The 20387-nt window shown below is 48.7% G+C and overlaps 1 protein-coding gene across 1 annotated transcript in view; it reads left to right on the top strand.

Annotated features, from left to right (window-relative positions):
- Window positions 1-4931: 4931 nt before the first annotated feature.
- dscamb (Down syndrome cell adhesion molecule b) overlaps window positions 4932-20387 on the top strand; it is an 89660-nt gene continuing 74204 nt past the window's right edge. The window contains exons 1-2 of the mRNA XM_076049727.1: window positions 4932-5826; window positions 19644-19961. Of these exons, the coding sequence (XP_075905842.1) occupies window positions 5784-5826; window positions 19644-19961 (361 nt within the window). The 5' untranslated portion in view covers window positions 4932-5783. The remainder of the gene's footprint in view (window positions 5827-19643; window positions 19962-20387) is intronic.

Below are 20387 nucleotides of genomic sequence, written 5' to 3'. Positions count from 1 at the left end.
GCATCATGCCGGGGGGCTAAAATCAACCCCAGCACCCCAGTCGACTGGAACCCAGCGAGAATCCACTCGGCTCAGAGTCAAAGCAGGACAAACTGGGTGTATCATCCCAGCGAGGACCATGATGCTCTCTGTTTGTTGTTGTGATGCAAAAGGAGCCTGGTGAGAACGCAAGCTACCGCCTGCAGTTGAGCACAAACAGAGGCATGAGGAAAAAAACAAAAACAGCTCACATACCACAGATTTACATGTATATATATATAAATATTTATATATATGTATACACACACACACACACATATATGTATATATATATATGTATACAAATTAGAATATCAAGTAAAAGTTGTTTTATTTTGGCAATGTAACATAAAAGATGAAACCAACAAATTTTATTGAGCCATTCCACGCAAATTGACATCTCAAGCAGTTCCTTGTTGTAACTTTGCTGATTAAGATTTTCAGTTTATTAAAACCACAAACCCACAAACCCCAATTTTCTGAGTTTTTGAATTTGTTTTTTGTTTTTAAGCTGCAAGAGCTGATCAGCAAAATCCAAAGAAATTAAAACTTGAAATATATTGATTTGCATATTATTTGTTTATATAGTATGTCAAATTCACCTTTTAAGTTGAATTGCAGAAATACAACTACCTCTTCAGGATATTCTAATTTTCTGGGTAGTACCTGTATCTACACACACACACACACACACACACACATGCATGCATACATACACACATATATACGCTACCAGTCAAAAGTTTGTTTCTTCTTTATTTCTCAGATGGCCTTATTAAGTACTTGGTATCAGTATAGGTGAGTACTTAAAGGCCAGCACTCCTACTCATACACAGTGTAAATAAATGGTGTCGGTGCATCCCCACCCTTGTTAATGCAACAGGTTTATTTCCTTTGCAGGTGTTTTCTGCAGGGCCTTTACAAGACGGACGTGGGAAATAAACTCTGTGGATCTTTGAAACACCGAGTTGTGTCGGGTTACATTGATCAGGTCGGGGGCGGGGGGGCAACTCGTGGGGAGAATCCCCCCCACATCCCCGACACACCAGGTGGAAGGTTTGCTCGGCATCCAGAAACTTTTGCAAATCCAAACATAATCTTCTCGGGGGGCTCCAGTAAATTCCTCGGCCGGCTGGTCGGCCGCTCGCTGGGTTCGGAGGTCAAGGCTCTTCTCTGTTGAGACGAAGAAGAGAAAAAAAAAATGACGGTATAGTCTTTCACCTCACAGTTGAAGTTGCACAGCTGTCTGCCAGAACAAACACCAGCACCTGTTTCACGACGACTGACGTCTCTTTGTGCGACTGATGCTCACACACACACACACACACACACACACACACACACACACACACACACACACACATACAGGTTTGTGTCGTCAGCCCAGTCAGCTAAATGTGCCCCCCCCCCCCCCCCCGCTAGAAAAGCAACAGAGCTTTGTTGTGCAATAATGATTTAGAACTTATTGTGTCTCCGGGGATTAGTTTACCTTAATGCATGTGTTATTAAAAATCCTTCCCCATGAAGTCGGATATTTTAGGAGAAGGAGGCAATTATTTTTTAATTACAGCTGTGTGTAGTTAAATTAGGCTGCCGCTGGGAGGCAGGTATTGGACTCTATATGGGGTTTGAATGTGAGTCATACATGCGGCGTGATTATTTTGACTTTGGCACGGAGACAAACGGGCTAACGTGCCCTCGCTGCCGGGTCGCCCGGCCGGTGTTGGCGCCACAGCTTGTGTGTTTGCTGTCAAACACACAACGCCACGTCGTGCAGCAACGGCGACGTATGGTGTGTGTCTGTGTGCGTGTGTGTGTGTGTGTGTGTGTGTGTGTGTACTGTACACACACAATACATCACACCTCTCCCAGCCCCCGCTAATGCTACCTTGGCCCGAGTGCAACCAAGAAAGCATTTCACATCCTACGCAAGAAATATTTTTTGATTTGCATTTCTTCACTCCTCCTCCTCCTCCTCCTCCGTCTCCCGTTTCTGCTCTTTCCACCCCCCTTTTTTTTTTTAATTATTATTATTACAGTAATTATCATTGTTTTCTAATTCCAGGACCTTATATAAAAAGGCCTGTTTGCTGAGCTAGATTACAGCAGGCGCCTCGCTTCCCCCAGAAATGTCAGATTGAACCCTGCGATTCTGCGATCTGCCCCCTTCCTCTCTGGCTTTTTGTTTGTCTTTGCCGACTGTTAATGTCACCTTCAGCAACTGGGGGCGGGGGACGATTAAACATGACTGCAGGCCGAGCTGCATGGCGGCGGACGGACTCTTCCTCTCGGCGTGAGCCGGCGCTCCGCTGCTTAAACTTGCAAATGCGCGGCCCCGAGCGGTACGACTGCTCAAAGACAACGAGCGCAGAGCTTCGTTTAGTGTTTGGTTCCGACGCGCAGGAAGCACCCGCGTCTGATTAATGTGCAGCTGAGCTGGAGTGGCGTCGCACCCCCCCCCCCCCCCCCCCGCTTAAACCACCAGATCTCGCCGCTCCGCCGCTGCTAATGAACTTAACGCAGCTCGATTCGTGCCAAGAATCTGAGACACGGGCAGCAGCAGCAGCAGCAGCAGCAGCAGCTACTGCTAATCCACTCCAAGTGACAGGCAGGAAGTCTGACCCACTGCCCTCATTCACCCGTGTTTTACCCCTCAGCGCTGCAACTCTGAGTTTAAGGACGGGAGGTGAGGAGATAAAGTTAAGTATGAGTGATCCTCCTCTTAGGCATCGGGCTTTGGACGGCGCTTGAGAAGAAACAACTTGTGCATCTGGCCAGTGAGTCGGTCGGCGAGGCTTTAAAGGTTAATTAATGAAAGTCGGCCAGTCAGGGACAAACAGGAAGTGAGACTGGAGCGTGTTATGCAGAAGTTCCTGATCAGCACTCAGTGCCCTTTACCGCAGTTGCTTTTCCTTTTTTTTTTTTTTTTTTACAGAAATGCAGCATTTCATGATGGAGAAACCGCCCCTTGCGATGTCATGAAGGGCACTGTAATTACAGAGTGTGACTGATCGTGACCTATAGGTGTTGGCTCTGGTACCACCTTGCTTTTGTTGCCTTCCTAAACACCCAGAAGCTTCAACACCACCAGTTTTAGCAGGAAGCTCCATCCCTATGCTTTAAGAGGATGCAGTAAACAGAGGGCTAATTAGGCTGCAGTCTATGGACTGAGAGATCTTCTTGTTGATAATTATTAATATATATATATATTAATAATTATTCCTGTCTTTTTTCCCCAAAAAATGATTAAAGAAAGGGGTATAATAGCAAACCTTTGACGGAGCCATACGCAAAATTCATCTTTTTTAAAAAAAATTTTAGGGAAAAAAAAGAAAATACAGCTCTTTTTCTTCTGGCAGCGATATTGTGGTTGTCCCTTTAAATATGTTTTCTCCTTGTTTGCTCAGTGGAGGTTCAGCTGCTACGACGCTGGAAGGACCTGCAGGGAGCCAGTTTGTTTTGGTACAAACACGCAGCATTAACCAAGTGGTGAAGTTATATCGTATAGGGCCACTTCAGAAAATCACCTGAACACATCAATGACTATTAACTTTGACTATTAAGACAATTTTAACTCATTTCCTTCCACATACACAGTCACCAGTCCTGCCCCCCCCCGCCCCGCCTGCCAGTGCTGTACACAAGCACAGAAAATGAGTTTCCCGGGGTGAAATAAAACCGGATTTCACTCCGGCTGTCATGTGGAATTGCCAATGAGATGCAGAAAGCGGCCCTGCTGGTGATACGGCGCTCGGTGTCTCTGTCTCTCTGCGGACAGGCCCGCAGGCTGCCACTGCCTGCTGCAGCTACACCCTTGACTTCCAGGCAGGCATTAAAATGGAGTTGTTGCTGCTGCTGCCGGCTGGATTATAGGGGTGAGGGAGCCAGTACGGTCCGTGTGTGTGTGTGTATGTGTGTGTGTGTGTGTGTGTGTGTGTGTGTGTGAGAGAGAGAGAGAGAGAGAGAGAGAGAGAGAGAGAGAGAGAGAGAGAGAGACTGCCTGCCTTTGGGGTGAGGGATGCTTTGCTTTAACTGTGTCCTCTTCTGCAGCCACTCACTAACCAAAGTCCCCTTACCTTCCGTGCTCCTGCGTTTAAAGGGCCCAGTGTTTAAGATTTAGCAGCATCTAATGGTCGGAAGTCATACTGCAGACCATGTCGGTGTTAAGCCGTGTTTCCACTTGAAATCCTTCCTACACCCGAGGAAATCTCAAGTTGAAATCACCAAACTCAGTGGACCGTACAGTCAAAACACAGGCATAGCAGCTGTCTATTAGTAGTGGAGTGGCGCTTTGTGCTAGAATGCAAACAAGTTAAATTAAAGTTAAATCGGTGAGCAAAATATTTCATTTTCCTTGACTTTTATAAACTGATTTGCTGATGAATAATTGTGCAGCTGAGAAACTGAATTTCCTTCAGGGAAGAACATCTATCTATCTATCTATTCCATTCCATTCCATTCCATTCCATGACCTCTTTTTTAAAAAAAATATATTTTCCTGGATTCAATCCCTTGAAATTTCACGCACTGCGCCTTTAAAAAGGTAAAACCCCATCACAGACACAATAAATCTGAAGTCCTTGTGGAAGTGCCAAGGAAGAAGAAGAAGAAGAAGAAGAAGAAGAAGAAGAAAACACCCTCACAGGGCTCCAATCAGAGGCGGATCTGTTCGCGAGCGCACCTGCAGCAGCAGCAGCCCCGCGTGGAAGCGTATAATCGAGTCCGGCCGTGCGTCAGGTGCGGCTCATTTCCTTAATGCCCGCGCGCTGGTGGTGTTGGGGCCAGGCGTGTCTACGTACGCACTCACACGCGCGCACACGCCGAGGCAAAGAACCCGCCCCGCAGACACCTTGCACCCCCCCACACACCCCCAGTCTCGGAAGGACCGGCAGCCGCCTCTGCTCCTTTAAGGCAGTGAGGAATTAAGGCGCCGGAGAGGCAGGGAGAGGGTTACTGTGTGCGGAGACGCGCTGTGCTGCGATTAGAGAGCGGCAGCGCGGCGAAGATGCGCTTACTCGCCTCTCGCTGGACGCACAGGGGCGACGGAGATGATCTGACTTTGGAAGAGCCACAGGAGCCACTGAGAGCCGCCCGCACGCCGCGCACCCACGCCTGCGCCTCTGCACCTCTACTTCATTTAATTTTCACCCTTAATTTCTGTTAATCACCTCCGGAATTTTCTTTCCCCCCCCCTCTTTCTCTCCCTCCTCCTCCTCTGGAGATCGGACCTTCTGAGACAATTCGTTTATTTCCCCAAAGGAGATTTAGCTTCTTTTTTTTTTTCTTTTTTGTGTGCGCTTCCCCCCCTTTTTCCCCTTCTTCTTCTGCTGCTCTGACTCAGCAGCAGCAGCAGCAGCGGCAGCAGCAGCAGCAGCAGCGACACATCACACCTGGGCTTCACCCCCTTCAGCATCCCTTTTGAATAAGGAGCAGAGCAGCGAGCAAGACGCGGAGCGGAGCACACAGACCACCTCCACCTCCACCTCCACTCCCCCTCTCAGCACCAAGACAATCACCCAGGCTGGTCTATGTTCCCGGCGTAGGGAGCACAGGGCTCGGGGGGCCGATAGAAAGCCGGACTGTGTCACCCCCATCCCGGAAAAGTGGCGAGGAGATATTAAAAGTACAAGGGGACTTGGAGCGGCGCCGCTTTAAGACAGTGGCAAATGTGTAACCTCAGCCCGAGCGCACAGCAGAGAGAGCCAGGGAGGCAGAGAGAGGAGGCAGAGAGAGCTTAGCTGAGGGCGGATTGAACGGAGCAGGGCATGTGGATATTGGCTTTTATCTTTTTCCAGAGCATCTTGAATGGTAAGTTGTTGTTTTTTTTTTAAAAAAAATTCTATATATATGCATATATATATTTTTAAATTTGAATATTAAAAATTTTGTGAAAAAAAAAATCAGTGTAATGAGCAGGAGAGGAGGATGCACAGTAGAGGATGTGGAGGTCACCTGTGACCCAGATGTATTTTTCTGGCTGGTCCAGAATGCTGGTGGAGGCTGGTGGAGGCTGGAGCTCACACAGCCAAACAGCCTCTGGCCTGCTGCTTTACACCCCGAGACGGAAATAAAAGGCAGAAAATAAATTTGGTGTCACTTTGGGCCTCGTCGGCTGGTCGTAACGCACGGCCGCGACACGTTAAGTTTCCCTTTGAAAAGGTGAAATGAATTTGCGTCTGATTGTCACGAAATCAGCGGCGGTGCTTCGCTGTGCTTTGGATTTGCAGCCGCTGATATTTACTCTGTCACCAGCATGTTTCCACCGTGGCCCTTAGTAATAAGTGACGTACTTGATATTATGGACGTTTGGTTTTAACTCCGCCCCCTTTCCTCCTCCGCTCTGGGCATATTTTTCAAGTTCAAAGTGGCCTAAATGAGAATTATAGGCCGATATAATACAGTTTGTTCCGACGGTGGAGGATCACAGATTTATATTTTCAATTTTCTGCACGTCATCGGTTCGGCATTTTTACGCTCAGTTTTGCTTCTTTCTTTACCTCTTAAAGGTGGATTTTTTTTTTTTTCAATTTTGTAAATTTTTTATTATATTTACTGACCTGCACTAAACAGATTGTCATATTTTAAACCAAAAATGTTCTTTTTTTTTTTTTTTGAAGCAAATTAAATTATGCACCCAAATCCACACAAACAGCTGAATTCTCTTTTCCACCACGACGATTCAAACGTCCAGGTTTGGTTGTGTCAGCCCTACATTTTTTCTTTTTATAAATATATATATATATATATATATATATATATATATATATATATATATATATATATATATATATATATATATATATATATGTTTTTTAATGTTGCTGTTGCGTTTGCAGCAGCGTTTGCACGCGAGCATGCGGCACATTCGCACGTCCATACAGTTTATCCCTAATCAATAGCGGAAAATTGATGCCATTTATGACATTCACTTATTGGCCAGAGTCTCTTCAGAAAAAGGAGGGATTATGGCTGACAGGGTGTGCGTGAAATGGTGATAATAATAATAATAATGATTAAAAAAAAAAAAAAACAGGAGGGGGGGCATGTGGAGGAGGGCGGAGGAGGAGGAGGACAAAAAAAGGGTGGGGGGGTGGCGTGCAGAGGAGAAAATGGAAACATGTATGTGAGAAAACACAGGAGGAGATGGCGGGCGGTGGTGGTGGTGGACGTGGCGTGGCGAGGCGGGAAGGGAAGGGAAGGGAAGGGAAGGGAAGGGAATCGCGCTCGCGCTCGGCTGCTTTCCCATCAGAGGGTCAAGAGAGGCGGAATCGGCCGAGGCAAAAACATTGGAGGCGAGAAAAAAAGGGGGCTTGAAAATGTTCATTTTGCAGGTTTTTGAATACCTCCAAGCGCGAGCAGCCGGCTGCCTGTCTTAGCTTGCAACCGCAACCGACCCCCCCCCCAAAAAAAACCTCCCCCCACTTCACCCCCCACCGCTGCTGCCCCCCCCAAACCCCCCAAAAAGAGGATTTTCCCCTCTGGCTGCGCTGATAAAATGAGGCTCCGGGATTGGATTTCGCCTGCGTGTCGTTGCTTTTTTTGTGCGTTTTGTGCAGCGGCGAGCCTGCAGTCGGCACCGTGCGGTCGTCGACTCTGGCGCAGTGTAAAATAGAAATGGGGGGGGGGGGAAGAAAAAAAAACCAGACGACAACACAACGACAACAACAGCAACAACAACAGCGAGGAGGGTATCTGGTGCAGCGCAGCTTGCAGCCCCAACTCATAAAGGAACAATAAGGAATCCTCATTAATCACCATCATCAGAGCCTGACATCAGATCAGCTGTGTGTGTGTGTGTGTGTGTGTGTGTGTGTGTGTGTGTGTGTGTGTGTGTGTGTGTGTGTGTGTGTGTGTGTGTGTGTGTTTATTGCAAGGGCTGCTGGGATTATTGAGGAGGCCTGTGGTGGACGGCTGATAGGGATTAGACGGCAGCCGGGGCAGAAACACTCCTCCTCCTCCTCCTCTTCTCTTCTTTCTTCTTCTATTTTTTTGGCCTCTTCTTCCTCCTCCTCCTCCTCCTCCGCCTCCTCCAGGCTGCGTCCTGGCCGCCGCCGCCGCCGTGCGCCACCAGAGCGAGGCGTTGTCAGAATGAATGGATGACCTTGTAGACGGAAGCGAGCGCGGCGATTGGATTCCAGACGGCTGGGGCTGCCTCTGAGTGAGGCCTATCACACGCTCGCCTGTCGGCCTGTCTCTATGGTAACCCTCCTTAATGGGTGTCAGGGGCTGCGTCCGAAAACGCTCGTCCAGCCACCGCTCGCCACCGCCGCCGCGGGGCTGCAGGAAACAGCAGGATTGGCGTGCCGTCAGGGAGCTCGTCCTCCCTCCCCGGCGACGCAGGAATCCATTATACAGTATATATACTGTATATATATATATATATATATTTATATATATATATATATATATATATATATATATATATATATATATATATATATATATATATATATATATATATATATATATATATATATATATATATATACATATATATATATATATATATATATATATATATAATTAAATAACACATAAACCAATTGTATTTTTTTTCTATTTATACATTCACGTTATTGATTTTTTATTTCTTTTTCGTGTGACAAAATGGCTGACTCAGGAAACGGGCGGAGTGAAAATTGTGGTCGTCCTCGGATGAGAAAGTGTTTCCACCCGGAAGCTAATTGAGTGGGAGAGATAATCACATGCTGTCACGCCGTCGCCGCTCTGATAATGATTGGCTGGGCCAAGTCCGACAGCTAAACTGGTTGGACGGAAAAAAACAAAAAACAAAAAAACAACCCAAAATGCTAAAAAAAATGACACGGACGCACCCACACGTCTCTGCAAAACGTCACATGCGAGCGAGCGTCATGGTGGATGCCAGTTCTTCTGTCGTATCATCAAAACATCTGAAAGGTCAACTCTCTCACAACTCAATTGTAACGACATCCAGTATATATTTATATTTCACCTGGTTGATTCCACCCAACCAGCTGCGACGCCTCCTTATACTTGATTTGATTCTATATTTGGAATTTCGCATGACGAAACACTTAATGACCTAAAGCCCCTCCCCCACCCCCCTCCACAACTATGAGAAAAGTCCATCATCCATCAAATCAGCCCTTTGTGACATCACTCGGGGCAGTTGCGGCTCAACCCTGCAACCTGGATGGATGTTTCGTGTTTTCTCGCCTCTTGTTAATTTTCCTAAACGTGCTGCAGCTGTTGCAGCAGAAATCGGCTCAATATCTCGCCACAACGCTGGAGTCGTCGTCTGCTCCTCCAAACTGGGCGGGCCGGATCACTGCCGAGACTTTGGGTCAGAGATTATATCCAAACCCATACTGGTCAGGTTCCATCAAGCCAGTTCGTAGAAAATTGCAATATAAAACTGATGCAACTTCCGCTAATTCCGAGCTAAATGAAGTTTTTTTCTTTCTTTTTTTTTTTTTAAGAGCAAACTTTCTATAGTTTTGTCTAAAATTAGTTTGGCATTTTTAAGGAAAGTCATTTTCATAAACCCGGTGCTCATCCAGTCCCAATTTGGTACATCAGTTAGTTTTATTCCGTACAAAAGAATCTCGGACACGCATGTTAACAAGTGAACAGAGTTGGTGCACGGCACTCAACAAACGATTTGAAGCCGGTCAGACGTCTTCAGCTCGGTTTCCCCACCGCTCAGCCGCCGCCGCCGCCGCCGCCGTCTTAACGCTGATGTAAACGGACTAAATTAAGTTTGAACAAACCTCCCGTTTCATTTCCCCAGTGGTTCCAGTTGAAAGGTTGGGGTGGGGGGGTGTGAGGCGCTAATGTTAGCTAATGTGCCCCCCCGATGTGTTATCATAACTGATATCCTCCTCTTTCATACATCCTGGCTGCATAATGAGGGCCACTCCACTGTAGCCCCCCCCTCCCCCCTCCCCACCTCCTCCTCCAGCCTGTCTCGCTCTCTAATTAGGCTTCTGTGTGTGTGTGTGTGTGTGTGTGCGTGCGTGCGTGCGTGCGCGTGTTGCCTGCTTGCCTGCGTGCGTTTGAGCCAATGTAAAATCTAATTACCAATCACACACTGTGTCTGTCTGGAATCCACTGAATCAGAGGTGTAATTGCGCCAGCCGGCGTGTAAATGTCTCCTGCATTAAAATGTTAACGATATCATTTAGCATCTGGCGCCCAGATGTGGGCGTGTGATCGAGCGTGCCGAGCGCCGCTCGTAGTAGCACATCTGCCGGGGGTTCCCCAACCCCCCCCCCCCCCCTCCTCCGATCTCAGACGGGATCCCCAGTAGCAGAAGAGGGATGATTTTTATTTTTATTGTTTTATTTTATTTTTTTCTAATTCTCTCGGCCGCCGCCTGCTGTCCAGGAAGCGACTCGTTGCAGTACTTTGCCGCAGGAACGGCGGCGACTCAGAGCTCTGATTTCATTCGCCGATAGCGGAGAGAGGGAGGGGGGTGGGGGGGTTAGAGGTCCCTGGCGCTGCAGCGGGGCAATATAACTTAATACATTTCAATAAATAGGCCTAAATGTTCTCTCTTTGAGCTAATATCCAAGCATGCTGATCTGTTTTTTTAAGTATGACAGACAAATCCGCCATGCAAAGCTCGCTTAATCTCTTTAAGGTTTTATATTTTTAGATGTGCGCGAGCGGGAACAGGTGCGTTCCTGTGTGTGTGTGTGTGTGTGTGTGTGTGTGTGTGTGTGTGTGTGTGTGTGTGTGTGTGTGTGTGTGTGTGTGTGTGTGTGTGTTTTCTTCCTCTCTTTCCGTCGTTCTGCCTTTTAATCGGGGCAATCGCGGAGACGTCCGTTAGCTCGGCTGCCGTGTGTTGGTTTCGCTCCACACAGACAGTAGTCACTGCTGCGGCGTCGACATTGCGCGACATGCATGATTTCTGTTGCCTTGTTTTGTATTTATTTCTACTTGGTGGCAGACAAACGTGTTGCGTAGCAGCTGGCGTCCGGGACAAACCGTCTCGTCTCTCGTGATCCGCTGACGTTTCCTGTCACGTCGCTGTTTGTGACATCTGACGACCTCATAGTCACGAAAAACTGTGACTTGTAGTCATTCACATCTTTATTTATTTACTTTTTTTTCTCTCGCAATTTGTCTGCTTGTTTGCCTCGGCAAACTCCCAGTGGTGTGTTTACGTATCGTGCGCGGTGCCATCTTATCGGAACGGGCGCCGCCTTTGCCAAAAAACTTTTGTTTTGCGCCATTTTGCGCTTGCCACACACACCGTAAACAACCACAAGTTTTTGTTAGATTTGATTTATTTATTTATGCATTTATTTTTCCAGCCAGGCATGAAAACATGAGAGTTGCCTTCCGGCTGGTGTCGATGTGGAGTTGTCTCCTTGCAGCTGTGGGTGTTTTTCACCACCAACGCTGCTGCTGCTGCTGCTGCTGCTGCTGCTGCTGCTGCTGCTGCTGCTGCTGCTGCTGCTGCTGCTGCTGCTGGACAAACTTCCAGCTCCTGCAGGCTGTGTGTGCCGTTGTCTCCGCCCGTCTGTGTTTATCCATCGGCGTGTTTGTGCAGCGAGCGCCAGTCCTTGTCCTGAGCTCCCCTCCACACCTTTTTCTTCCCCCCGCTCTCGGATCTCGGAGACGGTCGGTGGAGGTGCGATGAGTTTACAAGCAAGACAAACGGTGGGACTGCAGCCTCATAAATAGTTCCTCCTAATCCAGTCGCCCTCCTGCTCGCCGGGGCCCCGACCCTGGCCCTCAGGGCCCCGAGGCTCAATTGATCCTCAGCAACATCTCCACCACCCTCTCCTGTTTTTCTCCTCACGGTTCCTGCTCTCAAAGATTTCTGAGCCTCAGACGTCATTTTTCAGCCACGCCGCCTCCTCCACCTCCACCGCCTCCTCCACCTCCGCTGTCTCCACTACTTCCACCTCCTCTACCACCTCCACCACCTCCACCACCACCACCTCCACTACAATGACCATCATCATGACCACCTCCACCTCTACCTCTACCTCCACCTTCACTTCCTCCTCCACCACCACCACCGCCTCCTTCTCCACCACCACCACCTCCATCACCACCACCACCTTCACTTCCTCCTCCACCACCACCACCACTACCTCCACCTCCTCCATCACCTCCTCCTCCACCACCACCACTACCTCCACCTCCTCCTACACCTCCTCCATCCCCACCACCACCTTCACTTCCTCCTCCACCACCACCACTACCTCCACCACCTCCATCTCCACCTCCTCCTCCACCACCAAGCGGCCCAGATCTCAAACTGGGCTGCTGGGTTAGCAGCAGTACGTTGGACAGACATTGTGACAGAAAGACGAATGAGTCCGGCTCGGTTTCCCGACGCCGCTCTTTTATTTTTAAACCCGGCGCAGACGCCCAGATTTAAGGCCGAGTTAGCCGCCGTTATTTTTAGCCGGCTATGTTTTATATTTTGTCATTTTAAAGGTGTAGTGATGTGTTTTTTTCACCGGCTTTAGGTGTGTGTGTGTGTGTGTGTGTGTGTGTGTGTGTGTGTTCACTGCATTTGATTGGGCGAGCCGGGTGGGTGTGTCCTGGTGTGGGGCTGCAGCCGTCTGATTTATGTCCTTCTAGCTGCTCATCGATTTCCCTCCTCCCTCCCCTTTCCTCACCCACCCCTACACCCACCACTCACCCCTCCTCACCCGCTCCTCCTCCTCCTCCTCCTCCTCCTCCCTCTCTCGGCCTGGACGTGAGACTGAGGGCCGTGTCAATAATCTTAGCGCTTTGTGGTATTCCTAGAATTCCCAGACCTCCTGGGCTGGGAGCGCGGTGCAGTGCTGCAGCAGCCACCTTGTCCAAGATCAAACACGAAGGGGAGGGGCCTGTCGATGGCGGTGGCGGCGACGGCAGCAACAGCGGCGCTACATTTGTGGCGGTTTGCTGCTAAAGGGAACAGAAAGAGAGGATTTTTTTTTATTGGGGGTTGGAGCTGGAGGAGTTGGGGGTAGGGGGGGGTGCCCCCGGGAGCGAGTCTCTGTTTGCGTGTTGCCCCCCCCCCCCCCCCCCTGCCCCCAGACTGTTGCCAGGATGAGCAGCATGATGTGCCGGCCTCTATCTGGACCATCGGTCCCCACAAGTGATTATGCTAATTAGTGTTTGATCAGATGATTAAATTAAAAGCCCTGATTCAACCACGGCGCTAAACGCTCGCAATACATCTGCGGCCGCTCCGCTCCGCTCGGCCTGCCTGGTTTCACACACCAGCATCGGCATCACCGGAGGGAGAGAATGACCGGGGGGTGGTGGGGGGGAGCACCTCCTCTTTTTTTTATCCAGGCTCTGGCACATATAGAGGAGGGAGGGATGTAATAAAGCAGAGGCGAGGAGGGGTGGAGGTGGAAGGAGGGGAGGGGAGGGGGGGCGCTGAGGAAAGGAGAAAATAAAGATGTGTATAAGTGTGTGTGTGTGTGTGTGTGTGTGTTTGTTTAGTGTGTGTGTGTGTGTGTGTGTGTGTGCTGCTGGGGTGCTGGCTGAAAGGAGCCGTGCTGTGGCTCCCCTAAGTGTTGAATAAACACACTCGCTTTAGTGGAAATGGCTGCAATAAATGTTTAATATGGTAAATCCATAAAAAATGGTCAAATGAGTCTGGAGTATTAAAATGAGCTTGAGGCGCGGGAGGTGGAGGAGGAGGAGGAGGAAGGGGGGGGGGGGCAGGCGCTGGAGGAGATGATGATGATGATGATGGTGATGATGGTGATGATGATGGGAGGCCGAAGCCAACAGGACTCTGTCGCACAAACGGTCGCTAAAGGTTTCCACAGGTCGAAGGCTGACATGCTTGAAAAACGCACATTAAAAGACTTCATGGAAACTCAAATGATGGAATTGGTGGACGTTGCTCCTGCAGTTTGGAGCAGGTTAGCGCCGTGTTAGCGACCTCCACTTCAACTCATCCAGCCGGGTGAAGTGTCAGCGGCAGGGCTTCCTGTCGGGTGGGTGGCGGCGGCGGCGGCGGCGGTGGCGTCCGTCAGCCGCTCTCTGACGGCCCTTAAGCGTAATGTTTGGCGACATAATCGGGTTGGTTGTCCGCCGAGCGCCGCGTCCTCCGGTCTGAGCGAAGTGAGACCTCTGCCAAGAAGCATCTGCACGGCCAGAACGCCGCCGCCTGATCCAATTAGGGCGGAGCTCGCATACGTGGACCATTAGGCCAGATTTGATTACGTCCATTCGCGTCTCTATCAGATACGTCCGAGTGGCGTAACCGTAAATTAAAGAGCCGGGTCGTACAGAGGAGAGGTTTGCTGAGCGGCAGGATTCCACGTCCACCAGCAAAAATTCAATATTTAAGAAAAACAAAAAAACAAACAAAAAAAAAAACACCATCCAGTTGATGAATGATTGGAGGTGCTAGCCAGAAAATGCTCCTGTGAATTTCAGCTAAGAGTGCAAGTATCAATAATAAAATAATTTATCTTGAGATGAAAGTCAAACGTGTGTAAATAATATATATACACTACCAGTAAAAGGTTTGGACACACCTGTTTCTTCTTAGTCTTTACTACTTTCTACACTGTAGATCAGGGCTGGGCAATTGTTTATTGCAAGGGGCCACATGACAGAGCTGAGTGGTGTCGGTGGGCCACGGAAGTTTTGTCGCGGGGGCATGAAATTGCGCTGGGGGGGGGGAAGCACGCTATCGCGCTACGCTAATGTGCCGGCAAAGTCTTGTGGACGGGGGGGGGGGGCAGGTTGGAAATCGCGCCAACGTCCCGGCACCGTTGACCGTCGGCCGGACAGAGACACGCAGCGGGCCGGATGTGGCCCGCGGGCCGTACTTTGCCCAGGTCTGCTGTAGATACATACTTTTCACTTTCAATTTCATTTAATATGACATGGAAACTCGGTTTTGTTCAGCTCTCAGTTGCTTTGTCCTTCTTCTTCTGTGGTCTTTCTTCCCACGCCCATTAGCTCCTTCAAACCTGCTCAGGCTGGAGCTTTTCAAGACGGATGCTTGAGACGTCAGAGTGCTTGGCTGCATTACTCGCTCACGAGACCCTCTCTCACACTCTTATCACCATCATCATCATCACCGCCGCCACCGTCGCCGGCTGCGGCAGCCTCATTGAGACGTCACGCTGTCCGGGGCCGAGGTGATGATGAGGCAGGGAACCGTTCAGCCTCGTTTAGGGGAAATGAAAACAGAGTGTGAGTGGGAGGCGGCCCCTCGCTCAATCCCCGCCCCCTCCCTGCACATCAGAAGCCCGGATCTGTCGGCGGGGATCAGCAGCCGGCCCTCTCGCGCTGTCACGGCGGCGCTTAATATTCATGAGAGCAAATTGGAAGACAGTCATTTAAGTGGGGCGCCCGCTGTACCGCCGGCGGGCAGATCAGATCAGTGGGAGCGAGCGCAGCCTCCTCGCGGCGCCAAGCCGGAACGCTCTCGCAGCTGCCGTGTGCCGCTTATGCCGGGATTAGGGCTAAACGTGCTCAGTAGGGTTGTCAACACTTTTAATTAGCCGGAATTAAAAAGGCACACGTGCTTTAAATTTGAGGTCAAAGAATGTTTTCAGCCTGGTGAAGAGAGAGAGAGAGAGAGAGAGAGAGAGAGAGAGAGAGAGAGAGAGAGAGAGAGAGAGAGAGAGAGAGAGAGAGAGAGAGAGAGAGAGAGAGAGAGAGAGAGAGAGAGAGAGAGAGAGAGAGAGAGAGAGAGATTCTGTTGGCTGCAGGAACTTATCAAATATTTCTGGTTTGTACAAAATAAATTACAGCAATTAAGATTGATTTGACGTTGCGTCCTGGTTAAATTACATCGTTAAACAGCTAAATGTGTTTACATCAAATCAGGTGTAGGTGTTAGGAAGGAAGGTAGGGAGGAAGGAAGGAAGGAAGGAAAGAAGGGAGGTAGGGATGAAGGAAAGAAGGAAGGACAGAAGGAAGGGAGGCACAAAGGAAGGAAGGAAGGAAGGAAGGAAGGCAGGGATTATTCCTGCAAGGCAGCTAAAAGTCTGAAGCCTTTAAGATTTTCTGTGATCCACGTTATTTTCTGGCAGTCACAAGATGTCAGGACCAATCAAATTCCTCCGAGGAGAAAGTGGGCGGGAGCTATGGCCTGACTTGTGTTGTTGTTGTTGTTGTTTTTTGTGCCATTTTTGTAAGGAGACAGTTCAACAAAGTGTGCTAGGGAGATAGGAATGGTCGTGTCAGAAATGTCCCAGTGGCCACATGTGGTATTGCAGCGTGTAGAAATTAGCCGTGCTCATGCGATTGAACATATTATTACATTTTGAAATTTTGAAATTAGTTATCTCTAAGTATTTAATGTGTTTAAAAGTGTCACGCTGTTTATGCATTTGCTAATCTTAGCTTAGCGACAGCCCGTCTATTAAACACAGAACAGTCAGAGCCTCCTTTGCTTCGCCACGTCGCTCATCTTCCCTCCACCGACATAAAAATCACTGCGCCCGTCGTCGTTTTTCCTGCTCCCCGAACAGTCAAACGAAGCAGCGTTCCTTCCTCTCGGGTTCTGAGGAGACGTGTGTGTGTGTGTGTGTGTGTGTGTGTGTGTGTGTGTGTGTGTGTGTGTGTGTGTGTGGTGTGGGGGGGCAACGAGTCAATTATAGATGTACATTATGCATTATTGAACACTTTCATTTATTTCACCTTTTCCGCTTGAGCTCATGAAAAATTATGCCAATTAAGCCGCTTCCTCTCGGGCGATGCAGTAAGTGGTTGCGCCCCGAGGCCGTTTGTTGGGCTGTGACACGGAGCTCCGCGTGGGGGCCCCGTGGAGGAGCCGCCGCCTGCGGCCCCGTTCCCCACACCCTCCTCCTCCAAACCCCGCCCCCCCCCCCCCCACCACCACCCAACTTAGAATTAAAACCTCCCTCCTGCTCCGGCCGCGAATTGAGTCGCAGCGGAACTATTTAAATATGTGAACGAGGCGACATCAAAACAGCCGTGGAGTAAATCCTAATCCCATTTCTGCAGCGCTTGCAGAGGATAGCAGCTTAAAAAAAAAAAAAAAAACAGCAGCCGTGTACCTCTTTGATCTGCCGAGCCGGTTGCCTTCACCTCGCGCTCAACATATTAATTAAAGCCCCAAATTGTAGGAGAAACTTTGATGTGCCACCACCCCCCCCCCCCCCCCCCGAACCCCCCTCCGCCCCTCTCCCCGACCCCCAACCTGCAAAATTTGAATTCTAATTATTCCAGTTTGTCTCCCGCACGGTTACATCAGCTGATCTTCATCTCAGAGAGCCGGCGCCGTGCTCCATATTTCACCGCCAAGGAGAGCGGCTGCTGCTGCTGCTGCTGCTGCTGCTGCTGCTGCTGCTGCTGCTGCTGCGAGGAGCGTCAGGCCGGACGGCCTGTTTGAACAGGGAGACATGAGTCATTTCAAAGTGTCTTCCCGCTTCCCGCTAACCTTGACTGCTGTCCATGAACACTCCCCTCATGGCTCCGTCTGTTTTATCAATACAGCAGCCCCCAAGATTGATGCAGGCCGTGCCAGCTGAGAGTGGGGAAGGGGGAAGGAGGGGGGCGGGCGGGCGGGGGAAAGAGGGGAGGATGAATCAGAATCTAATACGACTTTGATGTATTATTTTCATCTTGGCCGGTGGAGCCACAGGAAAGCACACGAGATGTAAAATAAATACATAAATAAATGAATAAGTTAAAAAAAAAAAAATCAACACGCCTGCAGCAGCTCGCCGCATTTTTAAAGATTCAAACGGGATTAAAAACTCTGTGATGGAAGAGACGGCGCAAAACAGATGCAACACAATACACAAAATATAATTTCGAGATTTGGTATCATTTCCATTTATCCATTTTAATAGCTTTAAGAAGTAATTGGATGAAAGTTTGTAGAAGTTCGTAGACACAGTCTGCCCGGAATGTTTCATTACAGCTAAAAAAAAGTTACAATTTTTAAAGTATCAATCTCATCATGTTCATAACATTTTCCCCTTTGTGACCTTTTAACCTTTCTCCAAAAAAAGTCTGAAAGTCCTTCAAGTTTAAAGTTGAGAGGGTTATTGTGATAAATTCCGTTTCAAACTTGAAAAAAAAAATAGTCTAAGTCCTCGTCGAGCCACAATGCAACGTTGATACATTTTAAATTACATGTTTTGAGTTTTTAATAAGAGTTTTTGATGCCGCTGAAACATCAAAAACTTGGCACACTGTGTTAAATATCAAACATCTTTATCTTCAAATGCCAGCATGGGGGGGGGGGCGGGGGGGAGGCAGGGCTATTGATCTTCGCAACGCTAATCATTTCAAATTAGGGCCTCATAATTTCTGAGCGAGCAAACGTGGAAAGGTCGTCCCAACGTCTCGTGATCTTCAGGAGAAATAAAAACGAGAAAAAGAGAAGAAGAAAAGAAGAAAAGAAGAAAAGAAGAGGGTGGGATGGAAACGACTGCAATCTGAAACCTTGTTAGGAATTTATGAAGCGCTAAAATGTTTTCTCCCCTGGGGAAGATCTGCGCCAGCTGCTGGTGCCACCGCCAGCCACTTAGTGCCGGGCCACCAACACACACACGCACGCACACACACACACACACACACACACACACACACACACACACACACACACACAAGTGGGACATGTTGCCTGATGCACAAAATGCAAACTGACTGTGGAGTGAAAAAAAAAAGGGTTTGATTGCCGTCACACAGTTTTATAATTAGTTCCAGATTAATGTCTCTCTCTTGATGTTGGCCTGGATTAGAGCCGGAACACGACCGAGGCACCTGACCCTCCTTCATAATTCATAGCAGTTTATGTTAATTTAATGATCCCCAGGTCCAGCGAGCCGCGGTGCTAATGATGAATCCTAAACCCGCTGGTCGTGTTCAAACCAAAAGAAGCACTTGAGATGAATTATTTTGGATTGGGTGGGGGCGTGGGGGTGAGGGAGGGAGGGTGATGCGTCCGTCCACCTCTTATTATTATTAATTCATTATTAATTTGAATTTGCTAACCCGGCGTGCCAGATGGAAGAGCCGCTAAATCCTGCAGATTTATCTGCGCGCCTCCATCTGGTGAGGAGCCGAGCGGTCAGATTCCTCGGTGCCACTCGCTAACAGCTTGAGTGTGGGCAGGTTACAGCCGCTGCCGCCTGCTTTTTGTCACAACTGAGAGGAAGCTGATTGGCCGAGACATCCAATTACTGAAAAAGGCATTTATTCAGGCAAGACGGATGAGTAACATTTAAAAGTGTGGAATATTTGGCTTGATTTGTGATTTTTGCATTGTTAATAAGCTTAATATACATATACGTGCATAATCATAGTACAATAAAAGTCATTTGGTGTTCTTAAGTTGGACGAGGTATCCAGGTTTGGGTGCGCAGGCCACTGTAGTTCACTGGCAAGTTCAGGAGGGGGAGGGAGAGTGAAAGACGCTGCGATCTAAAATGTAACCACTTGATGTCGCTGTTTCTTCTTCAAAACGGCCAAATCGTACACACTCTTTAAAGTGTGAGGGATTCCGCTGATGTTCAAGGTCTCCGTTGCAAAAGTTCACAATTAATATCATTAAAAATGTGTTTCTAAAAAAAACGAAACATGCAAACGCCTACAAAATGAGAAGAAAATAACAAAAAAAAAACCTTGCAGTGATGTTACATTTTTCTGACCAGAAACTTTTTTTTTCTCTCTTGCAGTTTTCAGTGAGGACCTACATTCCAGCTTATACTTTGTCAATGCATCTCTGCAAGAGGTAGTATTTGCCAGCACCACAGGGACCTCGGTGCCCTGTCCAGCTGGGGGAGCGCCGCCCGCCTCGCTGCGCTGGTACCTGGCCACCGGCGAGGAGATCTACGATGTGCCGGGTATCCGACACGTCCACCCCAACGGAACGCTGCAGATCTTCAACTTCCTGCCGTCCAGCTTCAGCAAGCTGATCCATGACAACACGTACTACTGCACCGCCGAGAACCCCTCGGGCAAAATCAGGAGTCAGGATGTCCACATCAAAGCCGGTGAGTCGTCAGCGGGGGGGGGGGGGGCGAAGCGGTGCGGTCCTCGTGATCCCCAGACACTCTCATTATAAAATATAATTTTTAATATTTGGGCAAAAGAGGACAGAGGGATCTAGAACAAGTGTTTTGTAAAAGTGTGCCAAACCCGCTGATTTAGCCTCGTGCTAACTTTGAGCTAATCTGGACTCTTGTTGTAGCTCCATTTAGCAAAAACCCAGAGGATTTCTGCCTTTGTGTGGCTAATGCACACCGTTATAGGTCAGACAAACAAAGGCTGACGCACACAAGGCTCGGCCGCACACACTTCCTGAAAATAAGAGGCTTTAATAATTTAAAGTATGAATGACTGTCTTTTTTTTGTTGCCAAACCTCGTGTTTGTATGTTTTTCTCATTCAGGACAGGATTCTGGCGCCTTGATATTCAAC

This window comes from Nelusetta ayraudi, unplaced genomic scaffold (genome assembly GCF_046127955.1).
Source record: "Nelusetta ayraudi isolate G7.1 ecotype Tasmania unplaced genomic scaffold, CSIRO-AGI_Nayr_v1 ptg000120l, whole genome shotgun sequence".
Classification (NCBI taxonomy): Eukaryota; Metazoa; Chordata; class Actinopteri; order Tetraodontiformes; family Monacanthidae; genus Nelusetta; species Nelusetta ayraudi.
The sequence above is the reverse complement of the archived record's forward strand: the minus strand, read 5'-3'. Positions and strand labels throughout refer to the sequence as shown.